Consider the following 23211-nt stretch of genomic DNA (forward strand, 5'->3'; position numbering starts at 1 on the left):
ACTCCCCCAGTCCGATATCCCACTCCCCCAGTCCGATATCCCACTCTCCCAGTCCGATATCCCACTCCCCCAGTCCGATATCCCACTCCCCCAGTCTGATATCCCACTCCCCCAGTCCCAATTCCCACTTCCCCAGTCCAATATCCCACTTCCCCAGTCCCATTTCCCATTTCCCCAGTCCGATATCCCACTCCCCCAGTCTGATATCCCACTCCCCCAGTCCCATTTCCCACTTCCCCAGTCCGATATCCCACTCCCCAGTCCGATATCCCACTCCTCCAGTCCGATATCCCACTCCCCCAGTCCCATTTCCCACTTCCCCAGTCCGATATCCCACTTCCCCAGTCCGATATCACCCCATTCCGGCCTGCTATGTCACTCTACTCTGGACAATCAGCTCTGGTGTCCAGGAGTCTCCAGGTGCAGGCCCAGACTCCAGAATCATCTCCTCTCCACCTCCTGGAGGACCTGCTGCAGTTGTGTGTTTCCGCCCTCCACAAAGTGATGACAACAGAGAATGCTGGAAATGTTCAGCAGGTCTGGCAGCGTCCAGGGTGAGAGAAGCAGAGTTGACCTTTCGGGTCCGATACGAGTTTTCAGAACTGGACCCTACTTGAATCTCAGCGCAACGTCTCCAGTCCAGCACAGGCGAACCCTTTTGCACACGTGACCCCCATACCAGTCGAAGGGGAAACGGCAACCTGTGAGCGGTGAGCCCTCCCTCATCGAGATCCAGTCAAATTGGGTAGGCATGCGGAAATGGACCAGGAAATTCCACAGCAATGGAGAACACAGTAGGGAAATCGACTAAATCAATGCCTCTTTCAATGGGCTAGCATAGTCACCATGGGCTGAATGGCCACTTCCAGCGCCGTAAGATTTTAAGATTGTAGATTTGACCACTAACTTTGTCAGGGGTGTGTTTCGGAGTGCTCGACGAGACCATAAGAGCCTCCACGATTTATGGGAGGCAGACAAACAATGGAATGCGCTGCGAATACTTAGTTGCATAAGTTGGAATAAGCAGTGGTGACACTGGATCTTTTTGACCATTTCTTTTTATCTCCACACAGTCACTGTTGTACAAAAAGGTTCACGAAGCCCAGTACCGGAGTCACCTGGCGAATGAGATGATGATGTACCACCTGAAGGTGAGGAAACTCCTAACTGATATCTAACCAATTTTATCTTTTGAGCAATAATTCAGACTGGCACTCCATGTACAGTACTGAGGGAGTGCTGCACTGTCAGAGGGTCACTGCTGAGGGAGTGCTGCACTGTCAGAGGGTCACTGCTGAGGGAGTGCTGTACTGTCAGAGGGTCAGTACTGAGGATGTGCTGCACTGACAGAGGGTCAGTACTGAGGATGTGCTGCACTGTCAGAGGGTCAGTACTGAGGGAGTGCTGCACTGTCAGTGGGTCAGTACTGAGGGAGCGCTGCACTGTCAGAGGGTCAGTACTGAGGGAGTGCTGCACTGTCAGAGGGTCAGTACTGAGGGAGTGCCACACTGTCAGATGGTCAGTACTGAGGGAGTGCTGCACTGTCAGAGGGTCAGTACTGAGGGAGTGCTGCACTGTCAGAGGGTCAGTACTGAGGGAGCGCTGCACTGTCAGAGGGTCAGTACTGAGGGAGTGCTGCACTGTCAGAGGGTCAGTACTGAGGGAGTGCTGCACTGTCAGAGGGTCAGTACTGAGAGTGCCGCACTGTCAGAGGGTCAGTGCTGAGGGAGTGCCGCACTGTCAGAGGGTCAGTACTGAGGGAGTGCTGCACTGTCAGAGAGTCAGTACTGAGGGAGTGCCGCACTGTCAGAGGGTCAGTACTGAGGGTCAGTAAGAGTTAACCTGTGGATGTCACTGGCTGCACCATCAGAGGCAGGAGAGGTTTGGATGAAGTGTTGATGATGAGAAGGTGGAGGATGAGAAAGCCGACTCGATCTTGGAGTTAGAATGGATTGAGTCTGCAAGCTGAGTGGACGCCAAAGAGTGACAGTCTTGTTGGGTCAAATGGGCTTTTGTCGTTGTTAATGGATCTTGTGTTAATTGCAGGTCACCAACGAAGAGGTGTTGAAAATGCTGAGGTACGGCATACAACCAGTCGATGAAATTCACCAAGACTTTTCCAAATTCTCCTTCACACCCCGCTCTATTCCTGAAGGCAACACCACCATGGTAAGCTTATTGCTGGGGCGCTGCTGGTGGTGTAGTGGTAATGTTACTGGGCTAGTAATCCAGAGGCCCAGACTAATGGGTTCAAATCCCACCCCGGCCGCTAGTGGAATTCAAAGCCATTGAATAAATCTGGAATTTAAAGCCAGTCCCACAGACGGTGACCATGAAACCATTGTCGATTGTTGTAAAAACCCATCTGGTTCACTTAACGTCCTTGAGGGAAGGAAGTCGGCCCTCCTTACCCGGCCTACATGTGACTCCAGACCCCGAGCAAAGTGGTGAATTGGCCGAGCGAGATGCACAGTTCAAGGGCAATTATGGATGGGCAAGCATGAGGAACCCACAATCACAAGGTGTGGCCAATAACAAGAGATCCTTCAAAAGGAAAAATATTTAAGTGCACGAGGAAGAAAGTTACAGAGGTGGATAGATAAATTATTGGTTTCGTGAAAAATCAACATGGCAGAAGGTGGAAATAAAACAAGTAATTAGAATTCGCAACATAGTTGTGGACAATTATTAAGGTGAGAGTGACTGCCCTTGGCATCAAGAGGGTGGCATAGTGGTATTGTCACTGGACAAGTAATCCAAAGACTCAGAGTGCTCTGGGGTCCCAGGTTCAAATCCAGCCACTGCAGATGGTGAAATTTGAATCAAATTTTGGGTAGAACGGTAGCGCAAGTGGATGGCACTGTGTCTTCACAGCGTCAGGGTCCCAGGTTCGATTCCCCGCTGGGTCACTGTCTGTGCGGAGTCTGCACGTTCTCCCCGTGCCTGCGTGGGTTTCCTCCGGGTGCTCCGGTTTCCTCCCACAGTCCAAAGACGTGCAGGTTAGGTGGATTGGCCGTGATAAATTGTCCGAAGTGACCAAAAAAGGTTAGGAGGGGTTATTGGGTTACGGGGATAGGGTTGAACTGAGGGCTTAAGTGGGTCGGTGCAGACTCGATGGGCCGAATGGCCTCCTTCTGCACTGTATGTTTTAAGACTGAGTATGGCATCAAGGAGCTCTTAGCAAAATTGGAGCCGATGGGAATCAGGAGGAAACCTCTATGATAGCTGGAGTCATACCCGGCACAATGGAAAATTGTCCTGCTTTTTAAACTATAGAACATACAGTGCAGAAGGAGGCCATTCGGCCCATCGAGTCTGCACCGACCCACTTAAGCCTTCACTTACACCCTATCCCCGTAACCCAATAACCCCTCCTAACCTTTTCGGTTACGAAGGGCAATTTATCATGGCCAATCCACCAAAGGTCATGACCTTTTTGGAGGTCACTCATCTCGGCTCCAGGACATCACTGCACGAGGTCCTCAGGGTAGTGTCCTGGACCCAACCATCTTCAGCTGCTTCATCAATGACCTCCCTTCGAACATAAGGTCAGAAGTGGCGGCGATGTTTGCGGATGACTGCACAATGTTCAGCACCATTCTCGACTCCTCAGATAATGAGGCAGTCCATGTACAAATGCAACAAGACTTGGGCAATATCCAGGCTCGGGCTGACAAGTGGCAAGTTACATTCGCGTCACGCAAGTGCCAGACAATGACTATCTCCTACAAGAGAGGATCTAACCATTGCCCCTTGATATTCAGTTGCATTACCATCGCTGTATCCCCCACTATCAAGACAACAACTCAGGACTGGGCTTCCAGGAGGCGCTGTGGGCCATCAGCAGCAGCAGAATTGTATTCAACCACAATCTGCACCTCATGGGCTGGCATAACCCCCACTCTACCATTACCACCCAGCCAGGGAATCAACCCTGGTTCAGTGAAGAGTGTAGGAGAGCATGCCAGGAGCAACATGAGGTAGATTGAAAAATGAGGTGTCAACCTGGTGAAGATACAACACAGGACTTGTGTGTAGAACAGTGGGAGCAGCAAGTAATAGACAGCCAAGCGATTCCACAACCAACACATCAGATCCCAGCTCTGCAGTCCTGCCACATCCACCTGTGAATGGTGGTGGACAATTAAACAACTCACTGGAGGAGGAGGCTCCACAAATATCCCCATCCTCAAATGATGGAGGAGCCCAGCAGGTCAGTGCTCAAGACAAGGCTGAGGTATTCGCAACAATCTTCAGCCAGAAGTGCCGAGTGGATGATCCATCTCGGTCTCCTCCGGAGGTCCCCAGCATCACAGATGTTAGTTTGCAGCCAATACGATTCACTCCATGTCATATCAAGAAATGGCCGAAGGCACTGGACACTGCAAAGGCCCAGACAATATTCCGGCAATATTACTTGTGCTCCAGAACTTGCCGTAACCCCTAGCCAAGCTGTTCCAGTACAGCTACAACACTGGCATCTACCTGGCAATGTGGAAACTTGCCCAAGTGTGTCCTGTACACAAGAAACAGGACAAATCCAACCCAACCAATTACCGCCCTATCAGTCTACTCTCCATCATTAGCAAAGTGATGGAAGGCGTCGTCAACAGTGCTACCAATAGTAATAATAATCTTTATTGTCACAAGTAGGCTTACATTAACACTGCAATGAAGTTACTGTGAAAACCCCTAGTCGCTACATTCCGGCGCCTGTTCGGGTACACGGAGGGAGAATTCAGAATGTCCAATTCACCTAACAAGCACGTCTTTCGGGGCTTGTGGGAGGAAAATCGGAGCACCCGGAGGAAACCCACGCAGACACGGGGAGAATGTGCAGACTCCGCACAGTGACGCAAGCCGGGAATCGAACCTGGATCCATAGCTCTGTGAAGCAACAGTGCTAACCACTTGCCCCCTTGTGGCACTTACTCAGCAATAACCTGCTCACGGACGCTCAGTTTGGGTACCGCCAGGGCCACTCAGCTCCTGACCTCATTACAGCCTTGTAAAAACAAAGAGCTGAAAGCCAGAGGTGAGGGGATAGTGACTCCCTGACATCAAGGCAGCATTTGATCCTGAACACTGACGCCATGTTGAGTCGGAGCCGGCGCGCTAAAGAAGTCCCCGCGCATGCGCAGGTCGGCACGACGCCCATTTGGCGCCGGGAAGGGAGGCGTGAACCGCTCCAGCGCCGTGCTGGCCCCCTGTGGGGGGACAGAATTGGTCGTACCTGGGCCCGGTTCGCGATTGCGCGAACACTTGGTGTCCATTTTGGAGAATCGCCCCCAGGGAGTGAGAGAGAGAGAGACAGAGAGAGAGAGAGAGAGTGAGCGATAGAGAGAGTTTTTGGGGAGGGAATACCAGAGCTTGGGACTCAAGCAACTGAATGCACAGCAGCGAATGGAGAAGAAACTGTGCCTTTCTCAAAAACAGAACCTCCCTTTTTTTGAAGATCTATTCTTAGTTTTCTAAAAGATCAATGTAGTTCCTCGTAATACAATCACACTACCAACTTCGACTCATATTACTGTGCGAACCTGCAGGATTACCTCAAATTATCTGGAGTTAGAGGTGAATCTCCTAATATCTATTTTGTGGGGGGCAGTAAAAGTTAAAGCTGATTGTGTAGAATCAGGGAACACAGAACCTGAATGTTGACAGCACAGAGGGAGGCGATTCAACCATTGCCTCTCTGCAGGAGAGACTCACTTATTGCCATGGGTCTGCCTTTCCCCATAACTCTGCAAGCGATAATGATTATCATGATGATAAAATGGGGAGGCAGTGGCGCAGTGGTACTGTCGCTGGACCAGCAATCCAAAGATTCAGGGTAATGCCCCGGGACCCAGGTTCAATTCCCGCCACTGCAGATGGTGAAATTTGAATTCGATAAAAACCTGGAATTAAAAGTCACCATGAAACTATTGTCAATTGTTATAAAAACCCATCTGGTTCACTAATGTCCTTTAGGGAAGGAAATCTGCCGCCCTTACCCGACCTGGCCTACATGTGACTCCAGACCCACAGCGATGTGGGTGACTCTTAACTGCCCCTCAGGGAGGGGCAATAAATGCTGGGCCAGCCAGCGATGCCCACATCCCATGAACGAATAAAAAATAATAATGATTATCCAATTCCCTTTTCAAGATAGGGTGCTCTTTCCAAGGGCCGGTGCAGACTTGATGGGCCGAATGGCCTCCTTCTGCACTTCAGATTCTATGATTCTATATAGTAGTATCTGCGGCTCCATCTAGTGGCTACTCTTGGTGCTACATTAATCCTTGTAATGCTGATCGTTATGATAATTCCACAGGGCTGTCTTGTCCAACCTCAGCTCCTATTTGTTACGGGCTTACGTTCCATGTTTTTGGACTTGGGAAATCATGGAGAATGTGTTCGACCAACACTGCCTTTTGTCAAGATTGTTAAGAGTCAGCTGGGGTTGGGAGGCTGTTGCGGAGACTGGAGATTACAGGTTGAAATTTCTTCACTCGATGCTTTGACACGGTATGGGGTGAGTTGCAAAGCAGAGAGTCGGAAGCAGAGAGGAATAAGATGCAGGAGGGCAGATGAGAAGATAGGGAGGGTTAATGTGAAGCATTACTGGGAGAAGGCGGAGTATGGCTCTCGGTGAATTGCTCATTGAGAGCAGGCACAGTCTGCACGTTCTCCCCGTGTCTGCGTGGGTTTCCTCCGGGAGCTCCAGTTTCCTCCCACAAGTCCCGAAAGAAGCATGTTAGGTAAATTGGACATTCTGAATTCTCCCTTCGTGTACCCGAACAGGCGCCGGAATGTGGCGACTAGGGGCTTTTCACAGTAACTTCATTGCAGTGTTAATGTCAGCCTACTTGTGACAATAATAAAGATTATTATTATTATAAGGCGCAGGCCTGACTGGCCGAATGGCCTCCCTCTGTACTGTAACAATTCTGCGATTCTGTGAATCCTGTGACTATGTTAAAGGTGCTATACTAATTGATGCACGATCAATCACTACTGAAGCCATATTATAGTCCAATTGAATACTTTTTTTTATTAAATAATTTTTATTGAAATTTTTTGAAAAATATATATCAACAAAACAATAATAACAATAACAATAATAATAATAAACACCCCCCGGCACCCGTAACAACGCATATAACAAACCCCCCCCCCCCAACCCCAATAAACAACAGAATAAATTAACAATAAGCAAATTAACTTAAACACTATCCCCCTAAACCCCCCCCCCACCCTTTCCCCCCCCTCCCTCCCGGGTTGCTGCTGCTGCTGCTGACCTTATCGTTGAGCCAGAAAGTCGAGGAAAGGCTGCCACCTCCTAAAGAACCCTTGTACCGACCCCCTCAGGGCGAATTTGACCCTCTCCAGCTGAATGAATCCCGCCATGTCATTAATCCAGGTCTCCACACTCGGAGGTCTCGCATCTTTCCACTGCAGCAAGATCCTCCGCCGGGCTACTAGGGACGCAAAGGCCAAGACATCGGCCTCTTTCGCCTCCTGCACTCCCGGCTCCACCCCAACCCTAAATATCGTGAGTCCCCAACCTGGCTTGACCCTGGATCCCACCACCCTCGACACCGTCCCCGCCACCCCCTTCCAGAACTCCTCCAGTGCCAGGCATGCCCAGAACATATGGGCATGGTTCGCTGGACTCCCCGAACACCTGACGCACCTGTCTTCACCCCCAAAGAACCTACTCATCCTAGATCCGGACATGTGGACCCGGTGCAGCACCTTGAACTGGATGAGGCTAAGCCTCGCGCATGAAGAGGAGGAGTTCACCCTCTCCAGGGCGTCCGCCCATGTCCCCTCCTCAATCTGCTCTCCCAGCTCCACCTCCCACTTAGCCTTCAGCTCCTCTACCGACGCCTCCCCCACCTCCTGCGTAACCTGGTAGATGTCAGACACCTTCTCATCCCCGACCCACACCCCCGAAAGCACCCTATCCCTTACCCCCGCGGGGGCAACAAAGGGAACCCCTCCACCTGTCGCCTAGCAAACTCCTTGACCTGAAGGTACCTGAACATATTCCCCGGGGGGAGCTCAAACTTCTCCAGTTCACCAAGGCTCGCGAACCTCCTGTCAATAAACAGGTCTCCCAACTTCCTAATGCCCGCCCTGTGCCACCCCAGGAACCCGCCATCCATGTTCCCTGGGACAAACCGGTGGTTCCCCCGCAGCGGGGCCTCCACCGAGCCCCCCGCTTCCCCCCTGTGTCGCCTCCACTGCCTCCAAATTTTGAGGGTAGCCGCCACCACTGGGCTCGTAGTGCACCTCATTGGAGGGAGCGGCAGCGGCGCCGTTACCAGTGCTTTCAGGCTCGTGCCTCCACAGGACGCCATCTCCATCCGTTTCCATGCTGCCCCCTCCCCATCCATTACCCACTTACGTACCATCGAGACGTTAGCCGCCCAACAGTACCCAGAGAAGTTGGGCAGCGCCAGCCCCCCTCTATCCCTGCCCCACTCCAAAAAGACCCTCCTTACCCTCGGAGTCCCGTGCGCCCAAACAAATCCCAGAATGCTGCTGTTCACCCTCCTAAAAAAGGCCCTCGGAACAAAAATGGGGAGGCACTGAAAGAAAAACAAAAACCTCGGGAGCATCGTCATTTTAACGGACTGTACTCTACCCGCCAACGCCAGCATGTCCCACCTTTTAAATTCCTCCTCCATCTGCTCCACCAACCTAGTAAATTTGAGCTTGTGCAGAGTCCCCCAGCTCCTAGCCACCTGAACCCCCAGGTACCTAAAACTCCTCACTGCCCTCTTTAGCGGGAGCCTGCCAATCCCCTCCTCCTGATCTCCCGGGTGTACGACAAACAGCTCACTCTTGCCCAGGTTCAATTTATATCCCGAGAAACTCCCGAACTCAGCAAGAATCTCCATCACCTCCGGCATTCCCCCCACCGGGTCTGCTACACACAGCAGCAAGTCACCCGCATACAGCGACACTCGGTGCTCCTCCCCACCTCGCGCCAAACCCCTCCACCTCCTCGACTCCCTAAGAGCCATGGCAAGAGGCTCAATTGCCAGCACAAAAAGCAAGGGGGACAGGGGGCACCCCTGCCTCGTCCCACGGTGGAGCCTGAAGTACTCGGACCTCCTCCCATTTGTCACTACACTCGCCATCGGGGCCTCGTACAGCAACCTCACCCTTTTAATAAACCCCACCCCAAACCCGAACCTCTCCAACACCTCCCACAAGTACCCCCACTCAACCCTGTCAAAGGCCTTCTCCGCATCCAATGCCACCACAATCTCCGCCTCTCCTTCTGCTGCCGGCATCATTATCACATTTAGCAGCCTTCGCACGTTAGTGTTCAGCTGCCTCCCCTTCACAAAACCCGTCTGATCTTCATGTATCACCCCCGGCACCCAGTCCTCTATTCCAGTGGCCAAGATCTTCGCCAGCAACTTGCCGTCTACATTCAGCAGTGAAATCAGCCTGTATGAACCGCACTGCAAGGGGTCCTTATCACACTTCAGGATCAGGGAGATTAGTGCCCGAGACATCGTCGTGGGCAGAACACCCCCCCAATTGAAGGCTTTAATGAACAAGTAGTTACCCCAGCAGCTCCGGTACAGAATGAGTGCTGTGGGTGAAACACAGACTCTTATACTCCGCCTGATGGGCGGAGCCAGCAGGCAGGTTCTACCACTCACACTCCAGTATAAGGTACATCCCACCTAGGTACCGCGATACCCCTAATATAGCCTACCACAATAATATAAGTTGTTGTTGTAATCAGACAGACTTTGACCCTGAGCCACAACGGGTGATCAAAAGAATGGCCAGTGAAAGAGAGGGTGGGGTGGAGTTAAAGAGAGAGATGGAATTACAGGGAGAGAATTAGCAAAAGGCAACCAAAAAGTTAAAAAAGAGGGGGGGGAAATGGAATATAAACTCAGATTGTCAGAGCTTCAGCAAGCTAATGGAGTTGAACCTTACCCTTAACTATGGAAGGAGATTTTGGAATGGAATGGTGATAAATTTACAGTGTGAAAAGCGACCCCAACTGATGTTTGTAGTTGACATGAGTGTCTGCTAATGTTACATCACACGTCCTGTTTAAGGATCGTCAAGTGGAGGGTGTTGATTGATTAGGTATCTTGAGCACGTATAAAAAGGGTGTGGGTGTTTTTCTGTTTTAATTACAATGCCCCACTTTGGGCTGTCATCCTTTGAATCATTACGATTAGATCATTCATTTATTTAAGAGAATATAAAAAGGGAGTGCTGGGATTCTGGGTGATCTGCTCAGAGGCAGAGATAAGCAATGCTGCTTTCTGTGAATAGTATTGTCAGGAAACGTATCAGTGTTGAGATTCAGATTTCACCATATGGTCTGGGATCCTCATAACATGTCCTTGCCCTAATTTCAGCTCCGTTATATTACTCCTTGTGTCTGAATAAAGCTGATAGTCTTGCAGTTGAAGTAAATGCTTTATTGTGTAAGTTTGTTCTCTCTCCAGATCTTATACTGTTTGTTACATGAGAGCTGTCTGCCTGTGTCCTGCTCACTAGCTGCCGTTCCTGTGAAGAGTGCCCCCCTAACTTCCTGTCTGCTCATTTATACATCACGCGTGCTACCGTCGAGCAGCTCGGTAGCACAAGTGGCTAGCACTGTGGTTTCACAGCTCCGGGGTCTCAGGTTCGATTCCCGGCTGGGTCACTGTCTGTGCGGAGTCTGCACGTTCTCCCTGTGTCTGGGTGGATTTCTTCCGGGTGCTCCGGTTTCCTCCCACAGTCCAAAGACGTGCAGATTAGGTGGATTGGTCATGGTAAATTGCCCTGAGTGTCCAAAAGGTTAGGAGGGGTTATTGGGTTACAGGGATAGGGTGGAGGTGAGGGCTTAAGTGGGTCGGTGCAGACTCGATGGGTCGAATGGCGTCCTTCTGCACTGTATGTTCTATGTTCTAGTGCTTACTTAGTTGTAGTGTATTTACATTAACCCCTTGTGTATATACAGTGATGCAGATCAGTACATCCCCCTTTTTTCTTTTTACATATGTTCTGTACTTCGTTCAAGAAAATGGTACAAAACAGGTCGATAAATGATGATATGTACAAGTTGTGATGATATTGATGATTATACAAAGCCAATTAATATTTATGAGTCCAATTTTAATAAAATAATTTGAGTCCAAACTTTATGGATTTATTCGGTTGAGTTTCTTTCTTCTTCTGTTGTTGGCGCGTGTTGTTGATGTTGTAATTTCTTTGTGAACATCGCCAGTGTTCTTGTGTTTAAGTAACTAACAAGTCACCATGAGGTGTTCGAAGCAGATCACTGCATCCATGGTCTGACCACTCCGTATCCCTCACGTCTCAACCTTCCCCATTTATTGCCTTTCCCAGGAGGTGACATCACAACAGAGGATGGATGGAGTCAGGGAAGACGGTCAGAGAGGAGAAGGCAGGTGGAAGGAGGGAAGAAGGGCTGAAGGAGGGAAAGGGGTCAGAAAGGGGGAGACATGGAAGGAAGGATGGGTCCAGTTGTTTGCGTTCTGCTCACTATTTTGACACGCTCAATGTATACATCTCTGCGTCTCCTCCCCAACACGTCATGTGACAGTGGGTTCCCCAAAGTCTCCACTCTCTAATCAAGGGAATGACTCTCGGGGTTTTTCACATTGAATACCTGACTCTTGTCCCCAGGCTCGGGAATTTGAAAGCGCTCATGCGTGCAGTAGACAGGCAGCTCGCTTCTGTCAATGCCCTTGGCAATAACATGGATCTTTTTCTTCTGATTCCAGGCTTTGCTGAGTATGTTTGAGGATATGGGATTCACCACCAACTACAAGATTGATATTCATACTTTGACAAGGTAGTATTCGACTCCGGGCTCCGCACCAGTCTCTGGGTGAGAGGGTCTGGTTCTCGAGTAGGGTGAGGACATTTCAGGATCAGCGTAGCCTTTGATTACGGTTCTCCGTGGCTGCCAGTTAAGTTAAATGTTTGAGACTTGCTTTCCTCACTCCCCCCCCCCCCCTCCCCCCAGTTGCTCTGCGAAGCTGGTGCATTTTGATGGAGGTAACGATGGAGGAACGGTGATTATATGTTCGAGTCAGTAACGGGGGGGGGGGGGGGGGGGATCTTCAAAAAAGCATCGCTTTGGTTCTTCAGCACTTTAGGACAATCAGAACCGGATAAGGAATCAGCTCTTGCCTGGTACCTGAGCCATTTTGGCAGAGGCTCCAGCAGATTGATAATCATTAGTGTCACCAGGAGGCCAACGTTAACACTGCAGCGAAGTCTCTGTGAAAGAGAATTAAACACCTGGCTCAAAATTTGCTACGGGACGAAGGAAGGGGTTCTGATCCGTCGGGCGTTGGCACCGATACCGAGGAAAGAGGGGGCTGATCCGCTGGGGCAGGCTTCACTCAAACCGGGCTGATTTATTTACCTCGGGACATGGGCAGGGCTCAGCACGAAGAAGGAGGAGGGAGGGGGAGTGCGGAAAGGAAATTGGAAAGGAAATGTAAAAACCCCAAAAGAAAAATTGAGGAAGAAATACAGATCGGTGATTTGGTTAAAAAAAACAAGACGAGTGGAACTGGTTGCGGGGGGGGGGCAGAAAATTTCTGGCAATTCTGTGCCAGCAAATAAGGTCCATACCACGAAAAGCAGTAAAAAAAATAAAACTAAAAGGTTCTTTACCTGAACGCATAAAACATATAGGGACTGGTTTAGCACACTGGGCTAAATCGCTGGCTTTGAAAGCAGAACAAGGCAGGCCAGCAGCACGGCTCAATTCCTGTACCAGCCTCCCCTGAACAGGCGCCAGAATGTGGCGACTAGGGGCTTTTCACAGTAACTTCATTGAAGTCTACTTGTGACAATAAGCGATTTTCATTTCATTTCACATCCACAATAAGGTTGATGAACTAGTAGCAAAACTAGAGAGCTGTATAGATCACAGAATCACACAGAACCACAGAATAATACAGTGCAGAAGAGGCCCTTCGGCCCATCGAATCTGCACCAACACATGAAAAACACCTGACCTGCCCACCCAATCCCATTTGCCAGCACTTGGCCCTTGGCCATGAATGTTAAGACACCCCGAGTGCTCATAGATCCCTGAAAGTTGCCACCCAGGTTGAGAGGGTTGTTAAGAAGGCGTACGGTGTGTTAGCTTTTATTGGTAGAGGAATTGAGTTTCGGAGCCATGAGGTCATGTTGCAGTTCTTGGAATATTGTGTGCAGTTCTGGTCGCCGCATTATAGAAAGGATGTGGAAGCATTGGAAAGGGTACAGAGATTTACAAGGATGTTGCCTGGTAAGGAGGGAAGATCTTAAGAGGGAAGGCTGAGGGACTTGAGGCTGTTTTCGTTAGAGAGAAGAAGGTTAAGAGGTGACTTAATTGAGGCATACAAGATGATCAGAGGATTAGATAGGGTGGACAGTGAGAGCCTTTTTCCTCGGATGGTGATGTCCAGCACGAGGGGAGATAGATATAGGACAGATGTCAGAGGTAGGTTCTTTACTCAGAGAGTAGTAAGGGCGTGGAATTCCCTGGCTGCAACAGTAGTGGACTCGCCAACACTAAGGGCATTCAAATGGTCATTGGATAAACATATGGATGATAAGGGAATAGTGTAGATGGGCTTTAGAGGGGTTTCACAGGACGGCGCAACATCGAGGGCCGAAGGGCCTGTACTGCGCTGTAATGTTCTATGTACGTCTATGTAGTAGGGGGATCAATATCCAGGGAGCACAGATTTAAGGGAAGGGGCAGGAGGGTTAGAGGGGGTTTGAGGAAAAACCCTTTCGCCCAGAGGGTGGTGGGAATCTGGAACTCGTTGCCTGAAAGGGTGGTGGAGGCAGAGACCCTCACAACATTTAAGAAGCATTTAGATGAACGTTTGAAATGCCGGAATGTACAAGGCCGCGGACCAAGTGCTGGAAAATGGGATTAGAGTAGATCGGTGCTTGATGGCCGGCACAGACTTGATGGGCCAAAGGGCCTCTCTTCGTGCTGTACAGCCCAGTGACTCTCCGACTCTGAGAATGATAAATGGCTTGGATCTAATTGTTACAGAAACATGGTTGCAAGATGGCCAAGGTTGGGAAATTTATATTCCAGGCCATACAGTTTTAAAAAGATTGATAGAATGCACAAGGAGAAGGGGTAGCACTGATAGTAAAGGATGACATCAGGACATTACTGCGAAAGGATCTTGGTTCAGATCAGGAAGTAGAGTCAAAATGGGTGGAGATTAGGAAGAGTCAGAAAGCTCTGGTGGGAGTAGTGTTTAGGCCCCCGAACAGTTATACTGTTGGACAGAGTAACTGGGAAGAGCTGAAGACAGCCATTGTCTCAGGCTGTGAAGGAACCATTGGCTCCAAGAACAGGAAACATCAAGACTGTTTCAGCGGGAAAGACCACTGCATCCCAGACCTCATTGACAGGAAGAGGAAAGCTCTCCGCACCTGGCAAAGCAATCTACCCAGAAAGGCAAAGAGGAGAGCTCATCAATTAGCCAAGGCGGAGGTACAAAGGAAAACTGGGGAAATCAAGAACCAATGGGGGACTGAGAAAGCTAAGGATCTGCAACCACTCACTGAGAAACACGAAACCCAGGGCACCTTCAGAGCCATCAAGGCAATACATAGGCAATACCCTAGGCCTCAAACCCATGCAGGGTAAGGACGGAACCCTCTCGAAAGACAGAGTAAACATCGGCCTTTGAAATGAAATGAAAATCGCTTATTGTCACGAGTAGGCTTCAATGAAGTTACTGTGAAAAGCCCCTAGTCGCCACATTCCGGCGCCTGTTCGGGGAGGCTGGTACGGGAATCGAACCGTGCTGCTGGCCTGCTTGGTCTGCTTTAAAAGCCAGCGATTTAGCTGGAGGAGCTAAAATGGAGAGAACTCCTAACTATGATACAACCATAGATCAGGATGTACACCCAACTCCTCAACAAAGGTGACCTTGGACTCCCACCAAGCATGGACGAAGTCAAAGTCCCGGTGGGCCCCGATCGCAGGCCAGGCCACCGTGGGGGCACCCCTCGGGACCATTAAACACATGAGGAATGGAAACAATGCAGGAGTGGACGGGATCTCCTGGGGATTTTTAAACTTGGAGGAGAGGAGATGACCTGTCATCTTCAATATCTGTTGCTGAAAATCTGGGATAGAGAAAACATTTCTGCCAACTTCCAATGGCCCGGTCTTAACCACCATCTTCAAGAAAGGAGACAAAGTGGATTGCAGGAGGTCCTGAGGAATCTCCCTATACTTCATCGCCGGGAAGATCATCACCTGAATCATCACTGGCTGCCTGCTCCCAGTTTCTGAAGAAATCCTTCCAGAAAACCAATGTGGATCCTGAACAAACTGTGAAACAGCAGACAATGGGCGGGATTCCCCACGAACCAGTGGGGCGGGGCACTCCGGCGCCGAGGAATAGTGTGAACCACTCCGGCATCGGGCCGCCCCGAAGGTACGGCATCCTCCGCACTTTCAGGGGCTAGGCCGGCGCCGGAGTGCTTGGCACTGCGTCAGCCGGCGCAGAAGGGCCTCCACCGACCGGCGTGAGTTGGCGCATGCGCGGGAGCGCCAGCGTGTGCTGGCATCATCCCAGCGTACGCGCAGGGGGCGTTCTTCTCCATGCCGGCCATGGCGGAGGTTGACAGCAGCTGGTGCGGAGGGAAAGAGTGCCCCCACGGCACAGGCCGGCCCGCAGATCGGTGGGCCCCGATCGCAGGCCAGGCCACCGTGGGGGCACCCCCTCGGGGCCAGATCCCCCTGGGGACTCTGCGGGCCGCCCGTGGAGCCAGGTCCCGCCGGTAAGGACCTGTTGTGATTTACGCCGGTGGGATTCACCGAAAACGGGCGGCCACTCGGCCCATCGTGGGCCGGAGAATCGCTGGGAGCGGGGGGGGGGGGGGGGGGGGGGGGGGCACTGCCAACGGCCGCCAACCAGCGCAGCGCGACAGGGGGTCAGAGAATCCCACCCATGGGTTTCATTGCTCAGCAACTCCAAGAGAAATTCCAGGGGCAACACAACCAATCTACATGGCCTTCATCGACCTGACCAAGGCTTTTGACTCAATCAATTAGGAAGTACTGTGGAAAACCCTGTCAAAGTCCAGCAGTCCAGAGTAATTCATCAACATCCTCCGACTCCTCCAGTACAAGGTGCCAGCAACAGTCCTCGCCGACAGAAATAAGACCAAAATTTTCGGGGTCAAGACTGGAGTCAAGCAGGGATGTGTCACTCTTTCTCCATCTTTATCGCCACCATTCTTCACCTTGTCAGGAACAAGCTTCCGGTGGAATGGACATCGTCTACAGGACGGACGGAAAACCTTTCAACCCCAACTGATTGACATCCAAGAAGAAAACGACACAGGCATTGCTGGTGGAATCTCGCTGTGCTGATGACATCGCCATCTCCAATCTCTCAGAAGAGAATCTCCAAGTCTCCAAGTGATAGTGATAGGGGACTCGATCGTAAGAAGAATAGACAGGCGGTTCTGTGGACACAATCGAGACTCTAGGATGGTATGTTGCCTCCCTGGTGCAAGTGTCAAAGATGTCTCGGAGCGGCTGCAGGACATTCTGGGGGGGGGGGGGGGGGGGGTGAACAGCCAGCTGTTGTGGTGCACATAGGCACCAACGATATAGGTAAAAAAACTGGATGAAGTCCTAGAAGCGGAATTCAGGGAGTTAGGAGTTAAACTAAAAAGTAGGACCTCAAAGGTAGTAATCTCAAGAAAACGACACAGGCATTGCTGGTGGAATCTCGCTGTGCTGATGACATCGCCATCTCCAATCTCTCAGAAGAGAATCTCCAAGTCTCCAAGTGATAGTGATAGGGGACTCGATCGTAAGAAGAATAGACAGGCGGTTCTGTGGACACAATCGAGACTCTAGGATGGTATGTTGCCTCCCTGGTGCAAGTGTCAAAGATGTCTCGGAGCGGCTGCAGGACATTCTGGGGGGGGGGGGGGGGGGGGGGTGAACAGCCAGCTGTTGTGGTGCACATAGGCACCAACGATATAGGTAAAAAAACTGGATGAAGTCCTAGAAGCGGAATTCAGGGAGTTAGGAGTTAAACTAAAAAGTAGGACCTCAAAGGTAGTAATCTCAAGATTGCTACCAGTGCCACGAGCTAGTCAGAGTAGGAATGTCAGGATAGATAGGATGAATGCGTGGCTCGAGAGATGGTGCAAGAGGGAGGGATTCAAATTCCTGGGGCATTGGGACCGGTTCTGGGGGAGGTAGGACCAGTACAAACCGGACGGTCTGCACCTGGGCAGGACTGGAACCGATGTCCTGGGGGGGGTGTTTGCTAGAGCTGTTGGGGTGAGTTTAAACTAATGTGGCAGGGGGATGGGAACCGATGCAGGAAGTTTTTCTCTGGTTGGCAATCAGTAGCTAGTGGTGCCCCTCAGGGATCCATGTTGGGCCCACAATTGTTCACAATTTACATAGATAATTTGGAGTTGGGAACCAAGGGCAATGTGTCCGAGTTTGCAGATGACACTAAGAGGAATGGTAAAGCAAAAAGTGCAGAGGATACTGGAAGTCTGCAGAGGGATTTGGACAGGTTAAGTGAATGGGCTAGGGTCTGGCAGATGGAATACAATGTTGACAAATGTGAGGTCATCCATTTTGGTAGGAATAACAGCAAACGGGATTATTATTTAAACGATAAAATATTAAAGCATGCTGCTGTGTAGAGAGACCTGGGTGTGCTAGTGCATGAGTCACAGAAAGTTGGTTTACAGGTGCAACAGGTGATTAAGAAGGCAAATGGAATGTTGTCCTTCATTGCTAGAGGGATGGAGTTTAAGACTAGGGAGGTTATGCTGCAATTGTATAAGGTGTTAGTGAGGCCACACCTGGAGTATTGTGTTCAGTTTTGGTCTCCTTACTTGAGAAAGGACATACTGGCACTGGAGGGTGTGCAGAGGAGATTCACTAGGTTAATCCCAGAGCTGAAGGGGTTGGATTATGAGGAGAGGTTGAATAGGCTGGGACTGTACTCGTTGGAATTTAGAAGGATGAGGGGGGGATCTTATAGAAACATATAAAATTATGAAGGGAATAGATAGAATAGATGCGGGCAGGTTGTTTCCACTGGCGGGTGAAAGCAGAACTAGGGGGCATAGCCTCAAAATAAGGGGAAGCAGATTTAGGACTGAGTTTAGGAGGAACTTCTTCACCCAAAGGGTTGTGAATCTATGGAATTCCTTGCCCAGTGAAGCAGTTGAGGCTCCTTCATTAAATGTTTTTAAGGTAAAGATAGATAGTTTTTTGAAGAATAAAGGGATTAAGGGTTATGGTGTTCAGGCCGGAAAGTGGAGCTGAGTCCACAAAAGATCAGCCATGATCTCGTTGACTGGTGGAGCAGGCTCGAGGGGCCAGATGGCCGACTCCTGCTCCGAGTTCTTATGTTCTTATGTAAGTCGCGCTTGAAGCCTTCGCAGAACAGTAGCGAAGAATCGGTCTTCACCTCCACCTCAAGATGACTCCAGTCCTTTATCAACACATCTCAGGGAAAGACCGTCTCTCCCTTCACCAAGATCTAAAAAAGTTCCAATTAAGGGGCAATTTAGCACGGCCGATCCACCAACCCTGCATATCTTTTTGGGTCGTGGCGGAGAGACCCACACAGACACGGGGAGAATGTGCAAACTCCACACGGACTGACCCGGGATCGGGATTGAACCTGGATCCTTAGCGCCGTGAGGCAGCAGTGCTAACCCACCTCCATCAAAATCAACAGAGGAATTCTACCAAACGTGGAACATTTCCCAAATGTGAAAAGTATTGTTCTGCGCAGTTTTAGACAGATCGTTCCGTACATGAATAAAACCTCGGACATACATAAATACACGATGTAAATACATAGGCACAGACATCAGCTTCTTCAGATCGGTAAGTAAACACAAAAGGTTAGAGATAGTGTTCGAATTAAGTTTTAAAGGGTTAGTATGGCTATAAGAGATGTTGGAAGAGGATCTGTGTGAGAGAGCTTGCAGAGAGTCAGCACGCTCCAGGGGCCATCTTGCAGGCATCAATGATGCTGGGTCGCTGGTGGCTTGGAATGTCCTTGAAGGTCCTGGAGAAATGCACATTTCTCTGGGGCACTAGATGACTGTCGCTGGATCCTCTGCCCGGCCCAGCGTCTCGGGGGTAAATAAGTCTCTGCTGTGTGAGCACGTTAGCTGTTCCCTCATTCATCATTGCCATTGAGTTGTCAATAAAGTGAGGCAGAGGTGGCCAGGGGCGCGCGGGGCAGGGAAGAAGCTTTCCTGAGCCCTGCAAATAAATATTGGCTGTTGTGAGCGATCTAACAGGGGCCGACCCTCGGGCATTTCGGCACCCAGTCAACTGCCCTAGAGCAGGATATGGGTCTGATAAAGAAGGGCATTTACATAGCGCCCCCTAACATCACCCCAGCATTTTACAGCCAATGAGGTGCCTTTTGAAGTGCAGTCACTGTTGTGATGGAAAAAAATGGGGCAGATAATTTGCGCACAGCAGGATCCCACAGACAGCAATGTGATAATGGCCAGGTGAACCTGTTTTTGTGACTGAGGGAATAAATATTGTCCACCACACTAGGGAAAACTCCCCTCCTCATCTTCAAAATAGCGCCGGGCACTGCTGATATTTACTCCCAACCTCTGGTGGTAAGGAGGGTGGTCTGGTCTGTCCACTCGCCCCCCGCCCCCCCCCCCCATCTCTCCCACCTCCCCTCAGCTGCGCACTGCACCAGATGTCATGTGACAACACTGTGCCCACAGAGTGCCCATTTCTGTATCCCAGGAGGAGGAGGCCAATCAGCCCATCGAGCCTGTACTGCCACTCAATACGATCAGACCTGATTTCAGGCTTCACCACCTTCCCGCCCACTCCCCATATCCCCGATTCCCGAGAAAATTTCCCTGTCCCAGCCTTCACTCTATTCAACGATGGAGCATCCATCATCCTCTGGGTTAGGGAAATCCAACGATTCACAATCCCTCTGAGCCTATTACTGTGGGTAGCACAGTGGTTAGCACTGTTACTTCACAGCTCCAGGGTCCCAGGTTCGATTCCCGGCTTGGGTCACTGTCTGTGTGTTGTCTGCACGTTCTCCCCGTGTCTGCGTGGGTTTCCTCCGGGTGCTCCGGTTTCCTCCCACAAGTCCCGAAAGATGTGCTGTTAGGTGAATTGGACATTCTGAATTCTCCCTCTGTGTACCCGAACAGGCGCCGGAATGTGGCAACTAGGGGCTTTTCACAGTAACTTCATTGCAGCGTTAATGTAAGCCTACCTGTGATACTAATAAAGATTATAATTATTCCTAAAGGGCATAGGTTTAAGGTGCGAGGGGCAAGGTTTAGAGGAGACGTACGAGGGTAAGGTTTTTACACAGAGGGTAGTGGGTGCCTGGACCGCGCTAGAGGAGGAGGTGGTGGAAGCAGGGACGATAGTGACATTTGGGGGCATCTTGACAAATACATGAATAGGATGGGAATAGAGGGATACGGACCCCGGAAAATGCAGAAGGTTTTAGTTCAGGCAGGCAGCATGGTCGGCACGGGCTTGGAGGGCCGAAGGGCCTGCTCCTGTGCTGTACTTTTCTTGGGACCTTTGAAGAAATTTCTCCTCATCACTAGCTGCAAGGGAGAGGGCATCGCATTCCGGACAAACATTCAACTGGGCTTGGACGGGATTCGATGGCAGCGGTACCGGGAATAAAACTGTGGTAAGGGGTAGAAATTGCAGCGCTCTTTCAAAGATCCAGCGCTGCCACAAGCAGCCGAATATCCACCTTCTGGATGGGGGGGGGGGCGGCGTGGGGGGGGGGGGGGGGGGGGGGTAGGACCTGCCCGTCCCACAGAAGGTAACCCCATGTGGCAGGACAGGGGAGTCACTCAGAACACTGCAGACATGGGCGAGTCCCCTCCGCTGGGAAACACTCGGTGTATGTGTGGGGGGGGGGGGGGGGGGGGGGGTCAGTGTCCTGTTCAGATGAGTTTGACCTTCGGAAGGCCTCTCTGATGCCACCTTGTGTCCCGGCAGGTTTTTGATGATGGTTCGGCGCGGCTACAGGGACCCTCCCTACCACAACTGGATGCACGCCTTCTCCGTCGCCCACTTCTGCTACCTGCTCTTCAAAAACCTGCCACTGCATGACTTCCTGAAGTAAGTACAGGGGATGGGGGTGGGAGGGGAGGTCAGTGGGTGGGGGGGGGGGGGGGGGGGATCAGTGGGTGGGGGTGGGGGAGGGGGCCAGTGGGGTGGGGGTGGGGGGGTCAGTGGTGGGGGTGGGGGAGGGGGTTAGTGGGTGGGGGTGGGGGAGGGGGTCAGTGGGTGGGGAGGGGGTCAGTGGGGTGCGGGTGGGGGAGGATGCCATTGGGTGGGGTGGAGGAAGGGGTCAGTGGGTGGGGTGGGGGAGGTGTCAGTGGGTGGGGGAGGGGGTCAGTGGGTGGGGGTGGAGGAGGGGATCAGTGGGCGGGGGAGGGGGTCAGTGGGTGGGGGAGGGGGAGGGGGGGTCAGTGGGTGGGGGTGGGGGAGGGGGTCTGTGGATGGGGATGGGGGAGGGGGTCGGGTGGGGAGGGGGAGGGGGGTCAGTGGGGGGGAGGGGGTCAGTGGGGGGGAGGGGGGTCAGTGGGGGGAGGGGGGTCAGTGGGGGGGAGGGGGGTCAGTGGGGGGGGGGGAGGGGGTCAGGGGTGGGGGGGGGGGAGGGGGTCGGTGGGTGGGGAGGGGGGTCAGTGGGTGGGGGAGGGGGGTCAGTGGGTGGGGGAGGGGGTCAGTGGGTGGGGGAGGGGGTCGGTGGGTGGGGAGGGGTCAGTGGGTGGGGGAGGGGGTCAGTGGGTGGATGAAATGAAATGAAAATCGCTTATTGTCATGAGTAGGCTTCAATGAAGTTACTGTGAAAAGCCCCTAGTCGCCACATTCCGGCACCTGTTCGGGGAGGCTGTTAAGGGAATCAAACTGTGCTGCTGGCCTGCCTTGGTCTGCTTTAAAAGCCAGCGATTTAGCTGAGTGAGCTAAACCAGCTCCTGTGGGGAGGAGGAGGGTGTCATTAGATGGGTGTGGGGGAGGGGGTCAGTGGGTGGGGGTGGGGGAGAGGGGTGGGGGGGGGGGGAGAGTGCCAGTGGGTGGGGGAGGTGGGTCATGTGGGGGAGGGGGTCAGTGGGTGGGGAGCGGTCAGTGGGTGGGGGGGGAGGAGTGCCAGGGGGGGGGTGGGTCGTGGGTGGGGGGGGGGGGGTCAGTGTGGGGTTGGGGGCGAGTGGGAGTGGGTGGGGGGTGGGGGAGGGTGTCAGTGGTGGGGTGGGGGAGGGGGTCGTGGGGTGGGGAGGGGGGAGGGGGGGGTCAGTGGTGTGGGGGGGGGGGGGAGGGTGGGGGGTCGGGGTGGGGAGGGGGGGGGGGTCAGTGCGTGGGGTGGGGGAGGGGGGTCAGTGGGTGGGGTGGGGGAGGGGGGTCAGTGGGTGGGGAGGGGAGGGGTCAGTGGGTTGGGGTGGGGGAGGGGGGTACAGTGGGTGGTGGAGGGGGGGAGGGTGTCAGTGGGTGGGGGAGGGGGAGGGGGTGGTCAGTGGGTGGGGTGGGGGAGGGGGGTCAGTGGGTGGGGTGGGGGAGGGTGTCAGTGGGTGGGGGTGGGGGAGGGTGTCAGTGGGTGGGGGTGGGGGAGGGTTTCAGTGGGTGGGGGAGGTGGGTCAGTGGGTGGGGGAGGGTGTCAGTGGGTGGGGGTGGGGGAGGGTGTCAGTGGGTGGGGTGGGGGTCAGTGGGTGGGGTTGGGGGAGGTGGGTCAGTGGTTGGGGTCGGGGAGGGTGTCAGTGGGTGGGGGAGCGGGTCAGTGGGTGGGTGAGGGTGTCTGTGGGTGGGGGTGGGGGAGGTGGGTCAGTGGTTGGGGTGGAGGAGGGTGTCAGTGGGTGGGGGAGGGGGTCAGTGGGTGGGGGAGGGGGTCAGTGGGTGAGGTGGGGGAGGGTGTCAGTGGGTGGGGGAGGTGGAGGGGGTCAGTGGGTGGGGGAGGGGGTCAGTGGGTGGGGGTGGGGGAGGGGTGTCAGTGGGTGGGGGTGGGGGAGGGGTGTCAGTGGGTAGGGGAGGGGGAGGGGGTCAGTGCGTGGGGTGGGGGAGGGTGTCAGTGGGTGGGGGAGGGGGAGGGTGTCAGTGGGTGGGGGTGGGGGAGGGTGTCAGTGGGTGGGGTGGAGGAGGGTGTCAGTGGGTGGGGTGGGGGAGGGTGTCAGTGG

At 52.6% G+C, this 23211-nt stretch overlaps 1 protein-coding gene across 5 annotated transcripts in view; it reads left to right on the top strand.

Moving 5' to 3' along the window:
- The window catches only part of LOC119977213 (cGMP-dependent 3',5'-cyclic phosphodiesterase), a 440646-nt gene that overhangs the window by 378012 nt on the left and 39423 nt on the right, over nucleotides 1-23211 (top strand). For all 5 annotated transcript variants that reach the window (XM_038817928.1, XM_038817926.1, XM_038817924.1 and 2 more), the window contains 4 exons: nucleotides 1074-1151; nucleotides 2047-2169; nucleotides 11763-11833; nucleotides 21041-21163. In XM_038817928.1, the coding sequence (XP_038673856.1) occupies nucleotides 1074-1151; nucleotides 2047-2169; nucleotides 11763-11833; nucleotides 21041-21163 (395 nt within the window). The remainder of the gene's footprint in view (nucleotides 1-1073; nucleotides 1152-2046; nucleotides 2170-11762; nucleotides 11834-21040; nucleotides 21164-23211) is intronic.

This window comes from Scyliorhinus canicula, chromosome 14 (genome assembly GCF_902713615.1).
Source record: "Scyliorhinus canicula chromosome 14, sScyCan1.1, whole genome shotgun sequence".
NCBI lineage: Eukaryota > Metazoa > Chordata > Chondrichthyes > Carcharhiniformes > Scyliorhinidae > Scyliorhinus > Scyliorhinus canicula.